Source organism: Brachyhypopomus gauderio, chromosome 20 (assembly GCF_052324685.1).
Source record: "Brachyhypopomus gauderio isolate BG-103 chromosome 20, BGAUD_0.2, whole genome shotgun sequence".
Lineage (NCBI taxonomy): Eukaryota > Metazoa > Chordata > Actinopteri > Gymnotiformes > Hypopomidae > Brachyhypopomus > Brachyhypopomus gauderio.
The window spans coordinates 935,241-960,886 of record NC_135230.1 but is presented as its reverse complement, the minus strand read 5'-3'; the positions used below and the strand labels follow the sequence as shown (position 1 = coordinate 960,886).

Sequence of the window (25,646 nt, the reverse complement as noted above, 5' to 3'; positions counted from 1 at the left end):
ATTAATGTGTTATTAATGCAAACAAGGAAAAAAGTTGCAGATTTAGTTAGTGACAAAAGATTCAAACAAAATTTTGCTTATGTTTTTTAATGAATATAGTATTTGTCCTAATGTCTGTGTGTGTGTGTGTGTGTGTGTGTGTGTGTGTGTGTGTGTGTGTGTGTGTGTGTGTGTGTGGTACTCACTCGTAGTAGAGAAGCATATCAGGATGGACATCACTGAAGGTGAAAGATGAGTCGCCTTTCACATAGTTGTACATGCTGGTCAGCTGCAGTACAGAACACATTGAGAATCACACAACTGTTACACCATTTCACACTGCTGTTACATGCCACTGGTACACTTACACAGCACTGCTACATTGTTAAACACCAGTGTTACACAATTACACACCACTGGTACATCATTACACACCACTGGTACACTGTTAAACACCACTGGTACATCATTACACACCACTGGTACACTGTTATACACCACTGGTACACTGTTACACACCACTGGTACACTGTTACACACCACTGGTACACTGTTACACACCACTGGTATACTGTTACACACCACTGGTACACTGTTACACACCACTGGTACACAGCACTTCTAGTTTTATTATTAGCAGACAAACGAATATTAGCAGCAACATCACAAATTTGACTGACGACAGACCAAGGTTGTAATAGTTTTGGATTTTTCATTATAGTTTAGTTTATTTTAATTGTGACTTTTTTCTAATTTTCTAGCATGTTTGCTAGTTTTTATTAGTTTACTTTTTTTTAAAGCTTAGTTTTAGTGTAGTTTTCATTAGCTCTAGCATTAGTTTTAGTTTTTTCATACCTTGGGTATTTGGGTTATTTGTCAGGATTCAAAAAGGTCAGAGTAAATATTGTGTACTGTAAATTAAAAAAAATGTATTCAATTACAGTTGAACAACCAACTGTCCACAAAAACTAACTGTCCACAAGAAAGCAGCCTTACGTGCAAAATGTGTAATACTGCTGCTGAAAATTGCCAGACTAAGTTACACAGTCGTGTTGACATCCAGCCTCAACACATTAACTAGTGCATCCTCCCGCTTGCGGTTTTCCTGTGTATTAACTAACCAGCGGCTATTTGATCACTGGTGAAAACGGTCCATTATGGTTCTCCTTCTCAGTGCTACCTAGCCGGGATGGTGCTTCTCTTTCAGCGGAGCTACTCAGAGAGGCTTGTCACATTGCGGAGTGCCCCTGCCGGTTGCCCCCGTCCACAGCGGCAGCTGTCCTGTTGTTGTTGTGTCATGTTCGTCCCTCAGGTGGGCGGAGCCCATGATCCGTCTCACCTGAGGGTCGTTTGTTTGTCTATATCTGTCTTGTCTTTGTACCAGTTGACCGCTGTTCATTGTTTCTTTAATTCGGAGCATGTCACAGGTTTTTGGTTTGTGCACTTTCTCCATTAAACCACCCTTTTTCCCTGAGACTTGGCATGATCGCTTCCATTTTATTTCACACACCCTGCCTGTCACAAGGCTAGCTTGTCATGGTACTGGCAGTTAGCCCTGTTGTGTGAGTTTTGAGATTCGTGGGGCTTTTCCTCTTGAGAACTACTCCACATATTTTACCACCTGTTTTCACTACAAGACACATAGTTGTTCCCATAGTCATGTTTAAAAAAATCCCATACACGACTCCCAATTTTTGTTGTCGTAATTTTGCAGGCTAGCATGGCGAGCAGGAGCTCTAAACAAGAAACGACGTGACGGACAATGAGGTGCCGTACGGTTCTGTCAGATAATGTAAAACTTCTAGTGAAAAAAATCGATAGGCCTATAAAAAAAAATCCACAAGACCTATAAATAAATTGCAAACACGAAATCGAAAGGTATCATATCATGCTTCAGTTACTTTTCTAAACATGTAATAGTTACAGTTAGTTATTGTTTTTTCTTTTAATTACCGTTATTATTTATCTCAGTTAACAAAAATGTTTTTTCAATATCAGTTTAAATTTTTTTCATTCGTTTTCGTTAACAATTATAACCTTGCGACAGACACAAGACACATAAATACAAAGACGATAACAAGCAACAAGTGAAACATAACAAAAAGACAAGGGACAGGTGATGTCACGCATACACACACACACACACACACACACACACACACACACATGGACATAAACACACACTGAAGTAAAACATACATATGCAAAGGTACGCACGCACACAATTACAACAAACACACACTGAAATAAAACATACATAGACAAACGTGCAAATGTGTGCGCGCACACACACATGAAGGGAGGAGTCAGGGTCAGTACCATGACAATAATTATATAAGTAGCCACACAATAGCAAACACTATTAAGAAGGCAAATGTTCACTGTGATTATAGCTACACAAATAATACAAAAATGTATGACTGAAGTTATTAGTTCAAAATACAGAAAAGAAAATAAATCATGAAAGAAAATGGATTAAACAGGTGTACAAAATTGATATACTGATCAATTTTGCACCAATTCCAAGATATAATAAAGAAGGAATCTATAATCACTGGAAAAATGACATTGCTGAGTTATATCAACATACCTGTGACTCTTGCAGAGGGACCTTACTCCTGCCTGGTTGTGGTCGACAGGCTTTCACCACCTGTTTGACTGTTGTTACAGGGAGAGCCTGAGCTGACGTGCTGGAGAATCCTGCGAGTAGTAAACCTGGAATACTGAACACACACGTACCAGTCTAAAATATACTGAACACACATGTACCAGTCTAAAATATACTGAACAGTCTAAATTATACTGAACATGTACCAGTCTAAAATATACTGAACAGTCTAAAATATACTGAACACACACGTACCAGTCTAAAATATACTGAACACACACGTACCAGTTTAAAATATACTGAACACACATGTACCAGTCTAAAATATACTGAACAGTCTAAATTATACTGAACACGTAACAGTCTAAATTATACTGAACATGTACCAGTCTAAAATATACTGAACATACACGTACCAGTCTAAAATATACTGAACAGTCTAAAATATACTGAACACACATGTACCAGTTTAAAATATACTGAACAGTCTAAATTATACTGAACACATACCAGTCTAAAATATACTGAACATACACGTACCAGTCTAAAATATACTGAACAGTCTAAATTATACTGAACATGTACCAGTCTAAAATATACTGAACATACACGTACCAGTCTAAAATATACTGAACAGTCTAAAATATACTGAACACACATGTACCAGTCTAAAATATACTGAACAGTCTAAATTATACTGAACATGTAACAGTCTAAATTATACTGAACATGTACCAGTCTAAAATATACAGAACATACACGTACCAGTCTAAAATATACTGATCAGTCTAAAATATACTGAACACACATGTACCAGTCTAAAATATACTGAACACACACGTACCAGTTTAAAATATACTGAACACACATGTACCAGTCTAAAATATACTGAACAGTCTAAATTATACTGAACACGTACCAGTCTAAAATATACTGAACATACACGTACCAGTCTAAAATATACTGAACAGTCTAAATTATACTGAACATGTACCAGTCTAAAATATACTGAACATACACGTACCAGTCTAAAATATACTGAACAGTCTAAAATATACTGAACACACATGTACCAGTCTAAAATATACTGAACAGTCTAAATTATACTGAACATGTAACAGTCTAAATTATACTGAACATGTACCAGTCTAAAATATACTGAACATACACGTACCAGTCTAAAATATACTGAACAGTCTAAAATATACTGAACACACATGTACCAGTCTAAAATATACTGAACACACACGTACCAGTTTAAAATATACTGAACACACATGTACCAGTCTAAAATATACTGAACAGTCTAAATTATACTGAACACGTACCAGTCTAAAATATACTGAACATACACGTACCAGTCTAAAATATACTGAACAGTCTAAATTATACTGAACATGTACCAGTCTAAAATATACTGAACATACACGTACCAGTCTAAAATATACTGAACAGTCTAAAATATACTGAACACACATGTACCAGTCTAAAATATACTGAACAGTCTAAATTATACTGAACATGTACCAGTCTAAAATATACTGAACACATACGTACCAGTCTAAAATTTACAGTCTAAAATATACTGAACACACACGTACCAGTCTAAAATATTCTGTTTTCATCACTAAAATGTGAAGAATGTTTATGTGATGTCAGATTACATATTACATTTGTGGTGTGTGGTGTGTGTGTGTGTGTGTGTGTGTGTGTGTGTGTGTGTGTGTACTCACTTGTCTGGATTTGAAGTAACACTAGTCACTGAACTAAACAACACCACAGCCTAGTTAAACACAAAACAAACATTCTCATGAAATATGGGTTTTGATTTACACAAAACTGGACAACTGGACCAGCATTATTTTTGTCAGACTTGTTTGCACGTCAGTGTACAGATCACAGTGGGAAGTGTTACTCTTTTTATTCCTCTGTGTGTTGTTACCTGAGCTTGATTCCATGTCTTCATGTCAATGACTGTTACATTTACAGTGTCCAGAGATGTCAGTATCACACGTGGGATGAATGTTGCTAATGCATTTGGAACGTTCACCACCGCCTGAGGCTGGTTTATAGAGACAATCTAGAAGAAAGTGTGAGAGCACATCTTCAACAGTGTCATCCTCTACCTACTGACCACCACCTCCACCCAGTGTCCTCTACCTACTGACCATCACCTCCACCCAGTGTCCTCTACCTACTGACCACCACCTCCACCCAGTGTCCTCTACCAACTGACCACCACCTCCACTCAGTGTCCTCTACCTACTGACCACCACCTCCACTCAGTGTCCTCTACCTGCTGACCACCACCTCCACCCAGTGTCCTCTACCTACTGACCACCACCTCCACTCAGTGTCCTCTACCTGCTGACCACCACCTCCACCCAGTGTCCTCTACCTACTGACCATCACCTCCACCCAGTGTCCTCTACCTACTGACCACCACCTCCACTCAGTGTCCTCTACCTACTGACCACCACCTCCACTCAGTGTCCTCTACCTACTGACCACCACCTTCACCCAGTGTCCTCTACCTACTGACCACCACCTCCACTCAGTGTCCTCTACCTGCTGACCACCACCTCCACCCAGTGTCCTCTACCTACTGACCACCACCTCCACTCAGTGTCCTCTACCTGCTGACCACCACCTCCACACAGTGTCCTGTACCTACTGACCACCACCTCCACCCAGTGTCCTCTACCTACTGACCACCACCTCCACCCAGTGTCCTCTACCTACTGACCACCACCTTCACCCAGTGTCCTCTACCTACTGACCACCACCTCCACTCAGTGTCCTCTACCTACTGACCACCTCCACCCACTGTCCTCTACCTACTGACCACCACCTCCACCCAGTGTCCTCTACCTACAGACCACCACCTCCACCCAGTGTCCTCTACCTACTGACCACCTCCACCCAGTGTCCTCTACCTACTGACCACCACCTCCACCCACTGTCCTCTACCTACTGACCACCACCTCCACCCACTGTCCTCTACCTACAGACCACCACCTCCACCCAGTGTCCTCTACCTACTGACCACCTCCACCCAGTGTCCTCTACCTACTGACCACCACCTCCACCCAGTGTCCTCTACCTACTGACCACCACCTCCACACAGTGTCCTCTACCTACTGACCACCACCTCCACACAGTGTCCTCTACCTACTGACCACCACCTCCACCCAGTGTCTTCTACCTACTGACCACCTTCACCCAGTGTCCTGTACCTACTGACCACCACCTCCACCCAGTGTCCTCTACCTACTGACCACCACCTCCACCCAGTGTCCTCTACCTACTGACCACCACCTTCACCCAGTGTCCTCTACCTACTGACCACCACCTCCACTCAGTGTCCTCTACCTACTGACCACCTCCACCCACTGTCCTCTACCTACTGACCACCACCTCCACCCAGTGTCCTCTACCTACTGACCACCTCCACCCAGTGTCCTCTACCTACTGACCACCACCTCCACCCACTGTCCTCTACCTACTGACCACCACCTCCACACAGTGTCCTCTACCTACTGACCACCACCTCCACCCAGTGTCTTCTACCTACTGACCACCTCCACCCAGTGTCCTGTACCTACTGACCACCACCTCCACCCAGTGTCCTCTAACTACTGACCACCACCTCTACCCAGTGTCCTCTACCTACTGACCACCTCCACCCACTGTCCTCTACCTACTGACCACCACCTCCACCCAGTGTCCTCTACCTACTGACCACCTCCACCCAGTGTCCTCTACCTACTGACCACCACCTCCACCCACTGTCCTCTACCTACTGACCATCACCTCCACACAGTGTCCTCTACCTACTGACCACCACCTCCACTCAGTGTCCTCTACCTACTGACCACCTCCACCCACTGTCCTCTACCTACTGACCACCACCTCCACCCAGTGTCCTCTACCTACTGACCACCTCCACCCAGTGTCCTCTACCTACTGACCACCACCTCCACCCACTGTCCTCTACCTACTGACCACCACCTCCACACAGTGTCCTCTACCTACTGACCACCACCTCCACCCAGTGTCTTCTACCTACTGACCACCTCCACCCAGTGTCCTGTACCTACTGACCACCACCTCCACCCACTGTCCTCTAACTACTGACCACCACCTCTACCCAGTGTCCTCTACCTACTGACCACCTCCACCCACTGTCCTCTACCTACTGACCACCACCTCCACCCAGTGTCCTCTACCTACTGACCACCTCCACCCAGTGTCCTCTACCTACTGACCACCACCTCCACCCACTGTCCTCTACCTACTGACCACCACCTCCACACAGTGTCCTCTACCTACTGACCACCACCTCCACCCAGTGTCTTCTACCTACTGACCACCTCCACCCAGTGTCCTCTACCTACTGACCACCACCTCCACCCAGTGTCCTCTACCTACTGACCACCACCTCCACACAGTGTCCTCTACCTACTGACCACCACCTCCACCCAGTGTCCTCTAACTACTGACCACCACCTTCACCCAGTGTCCTCTACCTACTGACCACCACCTCCACCCAGTGTCCTCTACCTACTGACCACCACCTCCACCCAGTGTCCTCTACCAACTGACCACAACCTCCACCCAGTGTCCTCTACCTTCTGACCACCACCTTCACCCAGTGTCCTCTACCTGCTGACCACCTCCACCCACTGTCCTCTACCTACTCACCACCACCTCCACCCAGTGTCCTCTACCTGCTGACCACCACCTCCACCCAGTGTCCTCCACCTACTGACAATCACCTCCACCCAGTGTCCTCTACCTTCTGACCACCACCTCCACCCAGTGTCCTCTACCTGCTGACCACCACCTCCACCCAGTGTCCTCTACCTACTGACCACCACCTCCACCCAGTGTCCTCTACCTGCTGACCACCACCTCCACCCAGTGTCCTCTACCTACTGACCACCACCTCCACTCACTTTGTTTAACATTATCTGCTGTGGTCACATTATGATTTAATTGAGTGTACTGGCCTGTCACCTGTGATTACACCATGATTTATGTTAATACATTGCACATACATTAAGAGGTGTATATGAGAGCAGTGATTCTCAACTGGTGGGTCGCGGACAGCTTGTTAAAAAAAAAAAAAAAGTCTACTCTTCAGATTTTGTACTCGTCTTTTATCTTGAAAAAAGACAGAGGCACATGCCACAGCTCCAGACTGCGACTAAAATGGTCGCAATCGCGACCATAAATGAGTAATAAAATTATTTCACTCGCCAGTGGCGACAGGTGATACAAGAGCATTATATTTTATGGGTGAAGATTTTTTGTCATTGGAAAAATATCCACAATTTTCTTTTGAGGTTGTATTTTAAAAGTTAACCGATATGCTGTAGTTCCCACTCTCATGTTCGCTCTGCCCATTAACAAAAGCGGGAATCACCAGCATGACTCGCAAAGCAGCGGAGCCGAGCTGAAACTTTAGCACTAAGCGTTAGCTTGTTGAAAATAGCGAAGCCAAAAATATTGGATTTTTTCCACACAGTCTACATTTCTGTCGGACCATAAGAGGACACACTCCTTTATAACTGTACATAGTTTTAAGTTCATTTTAATGGGATCAAAAGTCACTCATATACATACTATGAAACTTGGTAAAGTTCGTTTCACGTTCGCATATTCAGAATTCTTTCTTCAATACCTTTAAGTTAAAAGTACCAAAATATGCAAATTCTTATTTCTGGCACCCAAGACAAACATCTACAACTTTGTTTACATCAGGAATATATGTATTTTAAAACATGTTATTTTAAATATACTCCTGTCACCGCTGCAACGTCTAAGGCACCGTCTACAAACGACCTTAACACGGAAGCAAGTGGAGGTCGTAAAGGCCCCAGAGCACTGCGCACTCCGTTTTTTGCAATAATTTCAATAACTTTTAAACGGTCCATCTAAGACCACCAAAGAAGTTGGATTACATAAAGTTAATCTTTAATAACAACCTACAACTAAAAGATGGGTATTTATACCTTGCACCAATGTGTGGTGGTCAGTTTTTGTCAAATATTTCAATAGCTTTTAAATGGGCCATCATAATTCCACAAAACAAGGTTGTTGATTAGGATGCACTTAACTATAACTTGTTTTATGCTCTTATGATGGACATTTTAAAAGCTATTTAAACATTTGACAAAATGTGCACTTAATATTTATACAACTTGTTTTTATCTTATGAAGAATCATTTAAAAATAATTTAAATCTTTGCAGAAAAAAAGAGTGCGCATTGCTCCGGGGCCTTTACGACCGCCACTTTTGTCCATGTTAAGGTCATTTGTAGATGGTAATAGTAGTACATTTAAAACATGTCTAATTCCGAATACGCAAACATGAAACCAACTTAACCACAGTTACAAGGAAGAGAAAACATCAGTCATGTTGGACGACAGAGATCTTAAATAACAGCTGACCTGATGTGAGTGCTTATTAGTTTATATTATGGCACCTAGAAAAAGTTATTGGCGCCTGAATTTTTCCTTTTAGGACCTACTGGCTCCTTGAGTAATTTTTAGTATGTAGCCCAGCATGAGAACCATCTTGTTGCCATGGTAACCACCAATTGTTTACCCTTTTAATTTGTTATAACATTTGTACTGTATAAAACTGGGTCGCGACTTAATGACAATGAGAAAAAGTGGGTCCCGGGCTGAGACCAGTTGAGAACCCCTGTATGAGAGTGTATGTGTACCTTCTCAACATATGTTTCTTGGAGAACCACTGGTGCTGTCAGAATGTTGTTGATGAATGTTGGATTCTGGGATACACTCAGAAGCTCAGAGGATGAAATGCTGGATATTGTTGCCGAGGGAACACCGCCAATTAGCGTGCCCAGAGCCAGTAACGATGATGCATTTTTTATCTGTTAATTGAAATATCATTCAATTCAAATATATCCAGTGAGCTTACCAAGAGAAAACAAAATTATTTGTCCAGTTGTGTATGATGTATTAGAGGGTATTGTGTATGGTGTAGTGTACAGGGTGTACTGTGTATGGTACTCAGTGTAAGATGTAGTGTGTATGGTACACTGTGTGTTGTAGTATATAGGGAGTACTGTACAGCATCTTGTGAACACTTACACTGAAGCCTGCACTAATAACACTCTGTAGGGTGTAATGGGTAGAGTGTAGGGTGTAGTGTGTAGTGTGTAGGGAGTACTGTACAGCATCTTGTGAACACTTACACTGAAGCCTGCACTAATAACACTCTGTAGGGTGTAATGGGTAGAGTGTAGGGTGTAGTGTGTAGGGTGTAGTATATAGGGAGTACTGTATAGCGTCTTGTGAACACTTACACTGAAGCCTGCACTAATAACACTCTGTAGGGTGTAATGGGTAGAGTGTAGGGTGTAGGGTATAGTGTGTAGGGTGTAGTGTGTAGTATATAGGGTGTAGTGTGCAGCATCTTGTGAACACTTACACTGAAACCTGCACTAATAACACTCTGGACGATGGCGTTGGCCTGGCCTTGGTTCCAGCCAATGACTGTGCTGAGAACAGGCAGAGAACTGTTTATGACGGCAGGAGAGGCGGAGCTTAACTGACTCTGCGTCAGACCAACGCTCTCGTTGCCAAGTAACTGGATGCTGGTTGGGGTTAAAGTGGGGTTAAAGTTTGACACCAGTGCTGCTATGACCTGTGAAGAGAGGAGCATTGTGGGTAACTCACAGAATAACTCATAAATAGACTCATCACTGAAATGTTAGAGAAATGGGAGACTGGCTGGCTTCACTGAATACCTCTGGGCTAATTGTAGTGCAGACGCTGTTGATGTTGTTGAGAGTGGTCTTACTCTCTGAATCTCCAAGATGTACAAATGCAGATGCAGGGACTGAACAAAGGAGCTTGGCTGGCAAGCTACACACACACACACACACACACACACACACACACACACACACACACACACAAGATAAGATAAGCAGATGCATAGGCCGATAAATAGAACATTTCCTTGTTATTCTGATTAATTGTTTTGTTTTTTGAGCTTGAGTGTATTTACAGCAGGTGAAAACACACAATTATCTTTAGTGTAGTGCAAACTTGATTTGATGGCGACCCCATAAAATATCAGCACCCCACATTAACATTTAGTCATTCAGATATATTCCAGATCTATATACCACAAAACCACCATTATTCAGATATACACACCACAGTCTCTATTATTCAGATCTACACACCATACACACTATTATTCAGATCTACAAACCACAGACACTATTATTCAGATCTACACACCACAGTCTCTATTATTCAGATCTACAGACACTATTATTCAGATATACACACAACACTCACTATTATTTAGGTCAACACACCACAATCACTATTATTCAGATCTACACACCACAGTCACTATTATTCAGATCTACACACCACAGTCACTATTATTCAGATCTACACACCACAGACACTATTATTCAGATATACACACCACAGACACTATTATTCAGATCTACACACCACACTCACTATTATTCAGATATACACACCACAGTCACTATTATTCAGATATACACACCACAGTCACTATTATTCAGATCTACACACCACACACACTATTATTCAGATCTACACACAACACTCACTATTATTCAGATCTACACACCACAATCACTATTATTCAGATCTACACACCAGTCACTATTATTCAGATCTACACACCACACTCACTATTATTCAGATCTACACACCACACTCACTATTATTCAGATATACACACCACACTCACTATTATTCAGATATACACACCACAGACACTATTATTCAGATCTACACACCACAGTCTCTATTATTCAGATCTACACACCACAATCACTATTATTCAGATCTACACACCAGTCACTATTATTCAGATCTACACACCACACTCACTATTATTCAGATATACACACCACACTCACTATTATTCAGATATACACACCACAGACACTATTATTCAGATCTACACACCACAGTCTCTATTATTCAGATCTACACACCACAATCACTATTATTCAGATCTACACACCAGTCACTATTATTCAGATCTACACACCACACTCACTATTATTCAGATCTACACACCACACTCACTATTATTCAGATATACACACCACACTCACTATTATTCGGATATACACACCACAGACACTATTATTCAGATCTACACACCACAGTCTCTATTATTCAGATCTACACACCACAATCACTATTATTCAGATCTACACACCAGTCACTATTATTCAGATCTACACACCACACTCACTATTATTCAGATCTACACATCACTATTATTCAGATATACACACCACACTCACTATTATTCAGATATACACACCACAGACACTATTATTCAGATCTACACACCACAGTCTCTATTATTCAGATCTACACACCACACTCACTATTATTCAGATCTGTTGTAGATGACTGACCCCCACCAGTCTTAGCCCTCTCTTTACAAAGTTCCAGTCCCTTTCTTTTTGCATGACTAGCGAAGTCATGACATTTTTGCGTATGTCCATTGCAGATCTCTTGTATATACTGCAGGCATTTATTTTATGGGCAATTTCTTCCCATTTCTGTTTTTTTTTTCTTTATTTGTTGAGCTTCCCCGAGCTTTGGAGTAGTAAGCTCGTTTTCTTCAATTTCTTCCAGCATTTGTGTTAGTTCGTCCTGAGAAAAATTTAGTTTGCGTGGTCGGGTTGCCATGCTTGCTGCTTGATTGCTTCTAAAGATTATTAGAATAGGTTAATTGCCTATTTATAGCATGCGATGGACAGCAATTATAAATGAACTATTTGGCATGCGATGGACAGCAATTATAAATGAACTATTTTCATTTTTTTACATACATGTGTAAATACTTTTTTGGTTGTTTGATTTTATGATTATTAGTTACATAACGAGACTTTTGTGGCTTAATAATATAGAAATGTATGTAAATCCGTGGTTCAGTTTTCGACTGGCAGGCTCTGCAAAAGCGGGAGCGGAGTCAAGTAAATGCTACTTGTTTGTAAGTTTGAAAGATAAGAAGGGTTTTGGTAAATCGGTGGAAAAACAGCGTTCTTAAAGTTACGTCGTTCTTAAAGTTGTTCATAAATCGTTAAGTTCAATTGCTTTCGGGAAACCCACCCCAGATCTACACACCACACTAACTATTATGTCATGGTAGGCCAGCCCAGATCCTCAGGGGAGATGCCCACACCCATAAAGTCACAAACCCTTATAATATCATTCTCATTATAATATCATAACCCTTCACTCCCTTGTTCCCAGTCAGCCTCCTTCTAATGAGTCGCACCTGTCCCTAATTATCCACTATGCTTTAAAAACCCCCTGCAAGTTGCATCACAGTGTGGTACTGATATACGGATATGCTGATAATACTGATATACTGATAATGCTGATAATACCGATATACTGATATGGTGATAATGCTGATAATACTGATATGCTGACAATACTGATATGGTGATAATACTGATATGCTAATATACTGATATACTGATAATACTGATATGCTGATAATACTGATACTAATATGCTGATAATACTGATATATTGATATGCTGATATACTGATAATACTGATATACTGATATGCTGATATACTAATATACTGATATGCTGATAATACTGATATACTGATATGCTGATATACTGATATACTGATATACTGATATACTAATAATACTGATATACTGATATACTGATAGTACTGATAATACTGATATACTGATATGCTGATAATACTGATATACTGACATACTGATAATGCTGATATACTGATATACTGATATGCTGATATACTGATAATACTGATATACTGATAATACTAATATACTGATATACTGATAATACTGATATGCTGATATCTACTTTCAGTGCCTTTTGTGCAATTTTCTCTATTCACCTATTTTCTCTATTCGTCTTGAGTTTTGTGAACAAGACGTCACATCTATAACACCGCCTCCTTCACACATTTTGATCACATTAGTCCCGTACTATCGTCATTACACTGGCTGCCAATTAGATTCCGTATTGACTATAAAATACTTTTATTAACATATAAAACGCTGCATGGCTTAGCTCCAGACTATCTTAGTGAACTTATTGAACAATATAACACAGCGCGTTCACTTCGCTCGCAGGACGCAGGGTTATTAACTGTTCCTAGGATCAAAAAGATCACAGCAGGTGGAAGAGCCTTTTCTTTTAAAGCTCCACAACTGTGGAATAATCTTCCTGCCTCTATTCGGGACTCAGACACAGTCTCAATGTTTAAAACTCGATTAAAGACTCATCTGTTTAGTTTGTCCTTTGATTAATCTGTTACATATTTACTACATCTCGTATCTTTTCTCCGAGGTTCACCTGGAGAGTAGCACTGCAGTCGGAGCCTACAATACCAGCATCGCTGCTCCGACACGGAATGAAAGCCTGGCGTTTGTCACGTAGGGCAACGCCCCCTCTCGTAGCTGTCACTCTGGGTTCCCTTGTGTCTGTGTTTCCGTGCCTGTTTCTCTCGCCCCGCTCGTTTGTCTTGGTGATTCCTTGTTTATTACCACGCCCTCGTTATTACCGTCACCTGCCCCTTGTTTAATGTCATTGTATTTAAGTCCCGTCATTCCCCAGTCTGGTATCCGTGGTTTTGTCTTTCCAGTTTGTTCATGCTGTTGGTTTGTTCCTGTTTGCCGTGAGTTCTGCCGTGTTGTTTGCGTTTTGGTTTACCCGTCCTCCGTGAGTTTTGCCTGCCCTTCCGTTGTTCGCCCGCCTCGTTGTTCCCCTTGTCTGTTATCATGCCTGTTTACGTTTCATGTCTGGATAGCCTGCACGTTATGACCCCTGCCTGTACATACGACTCCGAGTTCGGTATTCCCATGAATAAATCTCGCTCATCTCAGCGTTTGTGTCCGTCTCCTCGCCCCGTTGCATATGCAACGTTACATAACCACGGATCTAACGAGGACACAGCGAGAGAGCGAGACTCCGGTGAGTTTAGTCGCTGTAACGAGTCGTTGGCTGCTTCCGTGCAGTTTAACTCTCATGTGTTACAGCGCGAACGAGCCGGAGACAGGAATACCCCTGGCGCTGTGGGAACAAGGAAGTCTCGTCGCAGACCGAAGAAAGCGCAGTCTCTCACTACTGGCTTTCGCGGCGAGACTCCTATTGAGCGCTGTGAGTCTGCCCTGCTTGCAGCGGGCAGACGGAATGAGCGCACAGACGAGCGTTGGCTTAACCCTCGGTTTGCTCTCGGTGGCCACTGCGAGCTCCCGACGCCTCGGAGGAGGCGGAGCCGTCGCAGAGAGAGCAACCGAGAGGCTTCTGTGTCTGTGTGTTCTTCCAGGCTCGCCCAGGACCCCAGTGACGCAGACCTCCCTCCGATGATCCCGGAAGCCGCTCCCCTAAGGCTCCCAAATAATTTTTTGGGGGGGAGTACTAGCCACTCACCCCAGGAGTGGCCGGCTCGGAACCCGGAGGACGTCAGCGCGGCGGACACAGCCCCCGAGGACGTCAGTATGGCGGACACGCCCCCCGATGACGTCAGTATGGCGGACACGCCCCCCGAGGACGTCAGTATGGCGGACACGCCCCCCGAGGACGTCAGTATGGCGGACACGCCCCCCGAGGACGTCAGTATGGCGGACACGCCCCCCGAGGACGTCAGTGCGGCGACTCCGCCCCCCGAGGACGTCAGTGCGGCGACTCCGCCCCCCGAGGACGTCAGTGCGGCGACTCCGCCCCCCGAGGACGTCAGTGCGGCGACTCCGCCCCCCGAGGACGTCATGTCACGTCTGCAGCCTGTTCCCGCTGCCCGTCGGCAGTCCACGCCAGTTCCCGTTCCCGCTGCCCGTCGGCAGTCCACGCCGGTTCCCGTTCCCGCTGCCCGTCGGCAGTCCACGCCGGTTCCTGTCCCTGCGACCCAGGAGAGGTCGTCCACGCCGGTTCCTGTCCCCGCTGCCCGTCGGCAGTCCACGCCGGTTCCTGTCCCTGCGACCCAGGAGAGGTCGTCCACGCCGGTTCCTGTCCCCGCTGCCCGTAGGCAGTCCGTGCCTGTTCCTGTCCCCGCGACCCAGGAGAGGTCGTCCACGCCGGTTCCTGTCCCCGCGACCCAGGAGAGGTCGTCCACGCCGGTTCCTGTCCCCGCGACCCAGGAGAGGTCGTCCACGCCGGTTCCTGTCCCCGCGACCCAGGAGAGGTCGTCCACGCCGGCTCCTGTTCCCGCTGCCTGCCTGCCGGCTCCTGTTCCCGCTGCCTGCCTGCCGGCTCCTGTTCCCGCTGCCTGCCTGCCGGCTCCTGTTCCCGCTGCCTGCCTGCCGGCTCCTGTTCCCGCTGCCTGCCTGCCGGCTCCTGTTCCCGCTGCCTGCCTGCCGGCTCCTGTTCCCGCTGCCTGCCTGCCGGCTCCTGTTCCCGCTGCCCGCCAGCGGACCCTACCGGTTCCCGCTGCCCGCCGCCCGGCCGCGCCTGTGCCCGCCGCCCGGCCGCGCCTGTGCCCGCCGCCCGCCGCCCGGCCGCGCCTGTGTCCCCAGAGACTGTGCTGCCCTCTATTGGGCCTGGACTCTTTGTGCCCCCTACTCTGCCATGTGCCCCTGTCTCTTTGCCCATGTTCCCCTTGCTCCCATGTTCTGTCCCTGGTTTTGTGTTGGTCCCAGTTCCTGTGTGTGTACCTGTTCGTGTCCTCGTTCCCGTCCCTGTGTCTGTGTCTGGTCGTTTCCTCCAGGTCCCTGTCCCCGTGTCTGTTCCCCAAGTCCTGACCCACTTTGTTCCTGTCCCGGTCTCAGTAGTCCACGCCGTGTTTGCCTCTGTGTTTGCCCCGGCCCTGTCCCCTGGCCCCGCTCCCGTGTCTGTTCCCAGTCCTGTCTCCCCCGGCCCTGCACCCGTGTCTCCCCCTGGCCCTGCCCGTACTGCCGTATCCCGACCCAGCTCCTGGCCAGTCTCTGCTCCCCTGTCTCCAGTCCCTGCCATGCCCCAGGTCTCATGTCCTGTCCCTCTGGTCCGTCCCGTGTCTGCTGTCCCTTGCCGTGTGCCGTAGTTCCCTGTCCTGTCCTAGTCGGTGTCCCTGTCCTGTCTGCCCTTGCGTGCCCCGGAGTGGCACGCTTTGAGGGGGGGTTCTGTCACGTAGGGCAACGCCCCCTCTCGTAGCTGTCACTCTGGGTTCCCTTGTGTCTGTGTTTCCGTGCCTGTTTCTCTCGCCCCGCTCGTTTGTCTTTGTGATTCCTTGTTTATTACCACGCCCTCGTTATTACCGTCACCTGCCCCTTGTTTAATGTCATTGTATTTAAGTCCCGTCATTCCCCAGTCTGGTATCCGTGGTTTTGTCTTTCCAGTTTGTTCATGCTGTTGGTTTGTTCCTGTTTGCCGTGAGTTCTGCCGTGTTGTTTGCGTTTTGGTTTACCCGTCCTCCGTGAGTTTTGCCTGCCCTTCCGTTGTTCGCCCGCCTCGTTGTTCCCCTTGTCTGTTATCATGCCTGTTTACGTTTCATGTCTGGATAGCCTGCACGTTATGACCCCTGCCTGTACATACGACTCCGAGTTCGGTATTCCCATGAATAAATCTCGCTCATCTCAGCGTTTGTGTCCGTCTCCTCGCCCCGTTGCATATGCAACGTTACAGCGTTCATCAACAGACATTTACAGTGACAATATCATAACCCAGAACTTTTTACCTTTACTTAGTCTGATTGTGTGATTTGTGTGTGACTTGTGTATTTGTCTGCCGCCCAATGGAGGATGGGTTCCCTTTTGAGTCTTGGTTCTCCCGAGGTTTCTTCCTAATCCCCACCATCATAGGGAGTTTTTCCTCGCCACTGTCGCCTTTGGCTTGCTCATTAGGGTTCTGGACCCATAGTATTGTTAACCTTTTAAATCCTGTAAAGCGCTTTGTGACAACATGTGTTGTGAAAAGCGCTATACAAATAAACTTTGATTGATTGATTGATTGACATCTGTAATCCCACCTCCTTCACATCTGTAACCCCACCTCCTTAACATTTCTAACCCCACCTCCTTCACATCTCTAACACCGCCTTCTTCACATCTCTGACCCCGCCTCCTTCACATCTCTAACACCGCCTTCTTCACATCTCTGACCCCGCCTCCTTCACATCTCTAACACCGCCTTCTTCACATCTCTGACCCCGCCTCCTTCACATCTCTGACCCCGCCTCCTTCACATCTCTAACACCGCCTCCTTCACATCTCTGACACCGCCTCCTTCACATCTCTGACACCACCCCTTCACATCTCAAACCCCGCCTCCTTTTGCCTCATGTTACAATTACAGTCTTTTATTATTATTCGCTTTTGTTATTAGTGTTTAAATTAGTGATATGTACAGTAATTAGTAGTGAAATGTAGAGTAATTAGCTTTGTGATATTAGTAATGAATTCCATGCTTGTATTCAGTATGTATAGCTGTGTGATGTAGTGTGTGGTATGCAGTATATACAGTATTGTGTATAGTGTGTGTGTTGTATCACCTGACGGGGTTGAAGTTAGGATTCTGGTTCTACAGGGTTACTGATGTAGTGTGATGTAGTGTGTGGTATACAGTATATACAGTACTGTGTAGTATAGTGTGTGTGTTGTATCACCTGACGGGGTTGAAGTTAGGATTCTGGTTGTACAGCTGTGTCACATAGTATTCAGTAACATTGGCTGGAATTCCTGAGGTGTTAAACAACTGAAGATTGTCTGAGTCCACTGCAAACACACCAATCTACAGGATACAATCAAAGACACGCATTCAGATCTACATCCGTGTGTGTGTGTGTGTGTGTGTGTGTGTGTGTGTGTGTGTGTGTGTGTGTGTGTGTGTTACCTGGCTGTCTGACACAAATGTCTGGAGGTCACTAAGAGACATGAAGGTGATGAAAGGTCCGATGTTGTTGGTGAACCAGGCGGTGGAGTTCAGGTTGGGATCTGAGGAGTTATAACAGCGAGGAGTGCCACCTACAACACACACACACACACACACACACACACACACAAACACACACACAAACACACACACAAACACAGACGCACACATAATATAAGTACTGTTTCTACAATATGAACATACAACAATAAACAGAAAGAGAATTGTAATCATTCTTACTGCTGCTGGTCAGATAAGCCTTTATAGAGTTGTACACATCAGCTGAGGTGAAATTAGTGTTGGAGAAATTATAGTTGTTCCCCAGGACTGACACTCTACACACACACACAAACACGCACAGATAAAAATAATTTAAATGCAGGTCACTTGTTTAGATAACCTAAAGAGGTCACTGTTTTTCTGTAATACAGCAAACACAAACTCACAGTTTCCTATATGACAGACAGGAGGCGGTGTTGAGTTGAGCAGGTCTGATCAGCTGATAGCTGAGGTAGGGCAGGTAGTGAGCCAGATAGACATTAAACCACTGATTTACATCAACCTGAGATGATACACTGAGAGCAAGAGGCCACACACACTCCAGCATCTGCCTGGCCAGAACTGGAGACTGAACTGGTTGCTGCAGAGAGACAGAGAGAGAGAGTGAAAGAGAGAAAGAAAACAATGATAAATTTACACATGGATTAGTGCACTGAACAAAGATGAGATGAAGAAACAGCAGGAATGAAGAACAAACATGAGACACATGGAGTAGAAAGTTAGAGTGTGTACATGTGTGACGGGCGTACCGTCTGTAGGTACTGGTTGGTTTGGTTGTAGTTGTTGAGGACTGTGCAGACGTCTGAACTGTTAACTGTTTTTGTCGTGTTCAGGAACTCAGTTATCTGTACTGGAGAGATGGAGCCCAGCAGCTACAGAACAGAGAAGAGTCAGCCAGGTTATTATAAAGGGAGGGATGTGGACAAAATGACTGTATTACTGACTGACCAAATTACTGACATTTTACTCTTAGGATGACCAACATTAGATGATAATGTTGATTTTATTGTAACACTAAAGCACTACACTAGAAACTGCATGATGTAGACAGCTACACTCAGGCTTTAAACCGAAACATCATAGTCAAACTTGTAGGCTTTTAACTGTCTCTCAACTGTGTAGCAGATGTAATAATGCTCTGTGTTACTTAGCTAATACCTCGTGTTGCTTACCTATTGACCCTGTGTTACTTAGCTAGTGCCCTGTGTTACTTATCTATTGCCCTGTGTTACATACCTACTGACCCTGTGTTTTGTACCTACAGATCTGTGTTACTTACCTACTGCCCTGTGTTTAATGTTTTTCATTATATTGCACATTATATTTACTCCACTGTAAACTACATTTTGTACTATACATACCTATATATTTGTTTAATTACAATAAAATTTCCCTGTATTATCCATTTTAGGTTTGTCATGTAGTAATACCTCTACACAGTGTGGGAGATGTAATATTTCCCTGTGTTATCAATCTTAGGTTTGTCATGTAGTAATACCTCTACACAGTGTGGGAGATGTAATATTTCCCTGTGTTATTCATCTTAGGTTTGTCATGTAGTAATACCTCTACACAATGTGGGAGGTGTAATATTTCCCTGTGTTATCCATCTTAGGTTTGTCATGTAGTAATACCTCTCCACAGTGTGGGAGATGTAATATTTCCCTGTGTTATTCTTCTTAGGTTTGTCATGTAGTAATACCTCTACACAGTGTGGGAGATGTAATATTTCCCTGTGTTATTCATCTTAGGTTTGTCATGTAGTAATACCTCTACACAGTGTGGGAGATTTAATATTTCCCTCTGTTATCCATCTTAGGTTTGTCATGTAGTAATACCTCTACACAGTGTGTGAGATGTAATATTTCCCTGTGTTATACATCTTAGGTTTGTCATGTAGTAATACCTCTACACAGTGTGGGAGATGTAATATTTCCCTGTGTTATACATCTTAGGTTTGTCATGTAGTAATACCTCTACACAATGTGGGAGGTGTAATATTTCCCTGTGTTATACATCTTAGGTTTGTCATGTAGAAATACCTCTTTTAGTCGGTTGGCTGGGATGAGGGAAAGGAAGACGCTCAGATCAGGGAATTCAGATCTCAGGAAGGTGTTGTGGAGGAAGAGATAGAAGCTTCCTCCAGTGTAGCAACGCAATCCATTCGGTCCTGCAAAACACAGCCAACAGTCAATGAAAGAAAAATGGTATGTGTCTATAATCTTACTTATATTTGTACATATTTCAAATTTACTTCTGGTAATGTATGTATTACCACTTGTGTATGTAGGTATGTATTATTATTTGTTTAATGTCAGGGGTTTGGGTGCTGTACCAGTGAGGAGCTGTAAGATGCTGGTGAAGATCTGAGTCTGTGTGCTGCTACTGAGATTAGATCCCACAGAGTCCAAACTGTTCACTCTGTTTCAGACAAGAAACATCACAGCCATGACACACAAACAAGAGAGAACAAACTTTGCTTTCTTGGGTTCTGAACGAAAGTACAACTGGCTTCAGATAAAATGTAAAGTCAATACATTACATCATACAATATGCCCACTGACTGAAGAGGTTGATGAGAGTCAGCTGACCGCAGGAATAATAGCCATAACCCAAAACCTAATCCTAACCCTGACCCTAACCCAAGCCCTGACCCTAGGGTCAATAACTTTAACCCTAGCTGCATCAATGTCTAATTGTGCAACTCCACTGGCAACACCAGGTTTGGTGAAGAGTAAATCAGCAAAGCCACAGGACATTTGTTACAGGACACCTGGTGCTGGACACCTGGTGCTGGACACCTTTACAGGACACCTGCTGCTGGACACCTGGTGCTGGACACTTTTACAGGACACCTGGTGCTGGACACCCCCGACCCCTACACAACCCATGACCCCTACATACCCCTGACCCCTACACACCCCCGACCCCTACATACCCCCAACCCTTACATACCCCTGACATCTACATACCCCTGACCCCTACATACTCCTGACCTCTATACACCCCGACCCCTACACACCCCGACCCCTACATACCCCTGACCCCTACACACCCCCGACCCCTACATACCCCCAACCCTTACATACCCCTGACGTCTACATACCCCTGACCCCTACACACCCCTGACCTCTATACACCCCCTGACCCTTACACACCCTGACCCCTAAATACCCCCGACCCCTACATACACGCGACCCCTACATACACGCGACCCCTACATACACACGACCCCTACACACCCCTGACCCTTACATATCCCTGACCCCTACATACCACTGACCCCTACATACTCCCGATCCCTACATACCCCCGACCCTTACATACCCCTGACCCCTACATACCTGCGACCCCTACATACCCTGGGGCAGTCATGGCCTGGAGGTAGGGAACTGGTCTTGTGACCGGAGGGTCATGGGTTCGATTCCCAGGTCATGACTGAGGTGCCCTTGAGCAAGGCACCTAACCCCAACTGCTCCCCGGATGCCGGGCTAGGGCTGCCCACCGCTCTGGGCACGTGTGATCCACAGCCCCCTAGTAATCACTAGTGTGTGTGTGTGTGTGTGTGTGTGTGTTCTATCTGCACAGATGGGTTAAAAGTGGAGGACAAATTCTGATTGCGGTGTAAAAAAATCACAATTGACAAAATATGGCACATTTACATACCCCTGACCCTTACATATTCCTGACCCTTAAATACCCCGACCCCTATATACCCCTTGGCCCCTACATACCCCTGACCCCTATACACATTAAGATGAATAAAATGTATGAGGGATAACAATAGAGAGCCCTAATTTAGGCCCTAACCCCTAAATACATTTAGCATATATTTAAAAATCTATTATTTCCCAGCTTGGATCAAATATACCAAAGAACTGAATTCACTCACATTATAGTATAGCTGGTGCAGGTGATGTTTGAAGTTGCATTAATGAACATTGCAGCAGTGAAACTGGGGAGTAGAGGAACCAGCTTCACAGTAAACCAGTCAGTCCAGTTTGAGATCACAAACTGTGAAAACTGGGGGCTGATGATCTTGAAGGTTTCATTCATCATTACATCTCTTACAGGAGGAATGATGTTAGTAACCTGTAGACACATGATTTCAAAACAACGTTAATTCTAGATGCATACTACAGATTTGTGTTAAACGATTCAGACAAGGTAAGAATGTCAGTTACCCCTTGACTTGTGAGAGCTGTGAGAAACTCATCCACATTGGTGAAAGCATTGCCTGTCTCGAGTTGATTGAAGACTAACTTCATCTGAGTTGTGTTGGTCAGTGCCCCAGAACTGACAGTTGAATTAATGAGTTTGGCAAGATTAAGTGATGGAATCTGCAAATGTCATAGATAAGCTTAAATTAGATTATAACACTGACAACAACAGAGAAGTTAATTCGTGCAGATACTTACAGATGTTGCTGTGATGTTGATGCTGGCAGTTGTAGTGTTTACATGAGCAGTAGTAGTGTTGACATTAGCAGGGGGGATTGAAGTGGTGTTGTGAATAACTGTAGCATTTGTAGTAGCGTTGACACCTGTCCCTGTATTGTTGGTATTCACATTGGTGATATTGAGGTTGGTGGTGTTTACATGAGCAGTAGTAGTGTTGACATTGGCAGGGGGAATTGTAGTGGTGTTGTGAATAACTGTAGCATTTGTAGTAGCGTTGACACCAGTCTGTGTGCTGTTGAGACTTGTGGTGTTTAGATGAGCAGTAGTAGTGTTAGCATAGGCAGGGGGAATTGAAGTGGTGTTGTGAATACCTGTAGCATTTGTAGTAGCGTTGACACCAGTCTGTGTGCTGTTGAGTCTTGTGGTGTTTACATGAGTAGTAGTAGTGTTAGCTTGGGCAGGGGGAATTGAAGTGGTGTTGTGAATACCTGTAGCATTTGTAGTAGCGTTGACACCAGTTTGTGTGCTGTTGAGACTTGTGGTGTTTACATGAGCAGTAGTAGTGTTGACATTGGCAGGGGGGATTGAAGTGGTGTTGTGAATACCTGTTACATTTGTAGTAGCGTTGACACCCGTCTGTGTGCTGTTAAGACTTGTGGTGTTTAGATGAGCAGTAGTAATGTTAGCTTGGGCAGGGGGGATTGAAGTGGTATTGTGAATAGCTGTAGCATTTGTAGTAGCATTGACACCTGTCCCTGTATTGTTGGTATTCACATTGGTGATATTGAGGTTGGTGGTGTTCATAAGAGCAGTAGTTGTGTTAGCATTGGCAGGGGGTATTGAAGTGGTGTTCTGAATAGCTGTAGCATTTGTAGTAGCGTTGACACCTGTCCCTGTATTGTTGGTATTCACATTGGTGATATTGAGGCTGGTGGTGTTTACATGAGCAGAAGTAGTGTTAACATTGGCAGGGGGCATTGAAGTGGTGTTGTGAAGACCTGTTGCATTTGTAGTACTGTTGACACCAGTCTGTGTGCTGTTGAGACTTGTGGTGTTTACATGAGCAGTAGTAGTGTTCACATTGGCAGGGGGAATTGAAGTGGTGTTGTGAATAGCTGTAGCATTTGTAGTAGCATTGACACCTGTCCCTGTATTGTTGGTATTCACATTGGTGATATTGAGGTTGGTGGTGTTCATAAGAGCAGTAGTTGTGTTAGCATTGGCAGGGGGTATTGAAGTGGTGTTCTGAATAGCTGTAGCATTTGTAGTAGCGTTGACACCTGTCCCTGTATTGTTGGTATTCACATTGGTGATATTGAGGCTGGTGGTGTTTACATGAGCAGAAGTAGTGTTAACATTGGCAGGGGGCATTGAAGTGGTGTTGTGAAGACCTGTTGCATTTGTAGTACTGTTGACACCAGTCTGTGTGCTGTTGAGACTTGTGGTGTTTACATGAGCAGTAGTAGTGTTCACATTGGCAGGGGGAATTGAAGTGGTGTTGTGAATAGCTGTAGCATTTGTAGTAGCGTTGACACCTGTCCCTGTATTGTTGGTATTCACATTGGTGATATTGAGGTTGGTGGTGTTCATAAGAGCAGTAGTTGTGTTAGCATTGGCAGGGGTGATTGAAGTGGTGTTGTGAATAGCTGTAGCATTTGTAGTAGCATTGACACCAGTCTGTGTGCTGTTGAGACTGGTGGTGTTTACATGAGCAGTAGTAGTGTTAACATTGGCAGGGGGCATTGAAGTGGTGTTGTGAATACCTGTTACATTTGTAGTAGCGTTGACACCCGTCTGTGTGCTGTTAAGACTTGTGGTGTTTAGATGAGCAGTAGTGATGTTAGCTTGGGCAGGGGGGATTGAAGTGGTGTTGTGAATAGCTGTAGCATTTGTAGTAGCGTTGACACCTGTCCCTGTATTATTGGTATTCACATTGGTGATATTGAGGCTGGTGGTGTTCACATTAGCAGTAGTAGTGTTCACATTGGCAGGGGGAATTGAAGTGGTGTTGTGAATAGCTGTAGCATTTGTAGTAGCATTGACACCTGTCCCTGTATTGTTGGTATTCACATTGGTGATATTGAGGTTGGTGGTGTTCATAAGAGCAGTAGTTGTGTTAGCATTGGCAGGGGTGATTGAAGTGGTGTTCTGAATAGCTGTAGCATTTGTAGTAGCATTGACACCTGTCCCTGTATTGTTGGTATTCACATTGGTGATATTGAGGCTGGTGGTGTTTACATGAGCAGTAGTAGTGTTCACATTGGCAGGGGGCATTGAAGTGGTGTTGTGAATACCTGTTGCATTTGTAGTAGCGTTGACACCAGTCTGTGTGCTGTTGAGACTTGTGGTGTTTACATGAGCAGTAGTAGTGTTGACATTGGCAGGGGGAATTGAAGTGGTGTTGTGAATAGCTGTAGCATTTGTAGTAGCGTTGACACCTGTCCCTGTATTGTTGGTATTCACATTGGTGATATTGAGGCTGGTGGTGTTTACATGAGCAGTAGTAGTGTTAACATTGGCAGGGGGCATTGAAGTGGTGTTGTGAATACCTGTTACATTTGCAGTAGCGTTGACACCCGTCTGTGTGCTGTTAAGACTTGTGGTGTTTAGATGAGCAGTAGTAATGTTAGCTTGGGCAGGGGGGATTGAAGTGGTGTTGTGAATAGCTGTAGCATTTGTAGTAGCGTTGACACCTGTCCCTGTATTATT

At 44.7% G+C, this 25,646-nt stretch overlaps 1 protein-coding gene across 1 annotated transcript in view; it reads right to left on the bottom strand.

Moving 5' to 3' along the window:
- The window catches only part of LOC143484396 (uncharacterized), a 44,607-nt gene extending 19,184 nt beyond the window's left edge, over positions 1–25,423 (bottom strand). Inside the window, exons 1-17 of the mRNA XM_076983091.1 lie at positions 22,956–25,423; positions 22,722–22,877; positions 22,430–22,629; positions 20,873–20,958; positions 20,580–20,707; positions 19,287–19,409; positions 18,924–19,117; positions 18,718–18,812; positions 18,439–18,569; positions 18,212–18,336; positions 10,372–10,489; positions 10,053–10,268; positions 9,322–9,492; positions 4,530–4,667; positions 4,321–4,370; positions 2,570–2,702; positions 186–268 (exon numbers count right to left, since the gene is read on the bottom strand). Coding sequence (XP_076839206.1) covers positions 186–268; positions 2,570–2,702; positions 4,321–4,370; positions 4,530–4,667; positions 9,322–9,492; positions 10,053–10,268; positions 10,372–10,489; positions 18,212–18,336; positions 18,439–18,569; positions 18,718–18,812; positions 18,924–19,117; positions 19,287–19,409; positions 20,580–20,707; positions 20,873–20,958; positions 22,430–22,629; positions 22,722–22,877; positions 22,956–25,211 — 4,403 coding nt within the window. The 5' untranslated portion in view covers positions 25,212–25,423. The remainder of the gene's footprint in view (positions 1–185; positions 269–2,569; positions 2,703–4,320; positions 4,371–4,529; positions 4,668–9,321; positions 9,493–10,052; positions 10,269–10,371; positions 10,490–18,211; positions 18,337–18,438; positions 18,570–18,717; positions 18,813–18,923; positions 19,118–19,286; positions 19,410–20,579; positions 20,708–20,872; positions 20,959–22,429; positions 22,630–22,721; positions 22,878–22,955) is intronic.
- Positions 25,424–25,646: the final 223 nt, after the last annotated feature.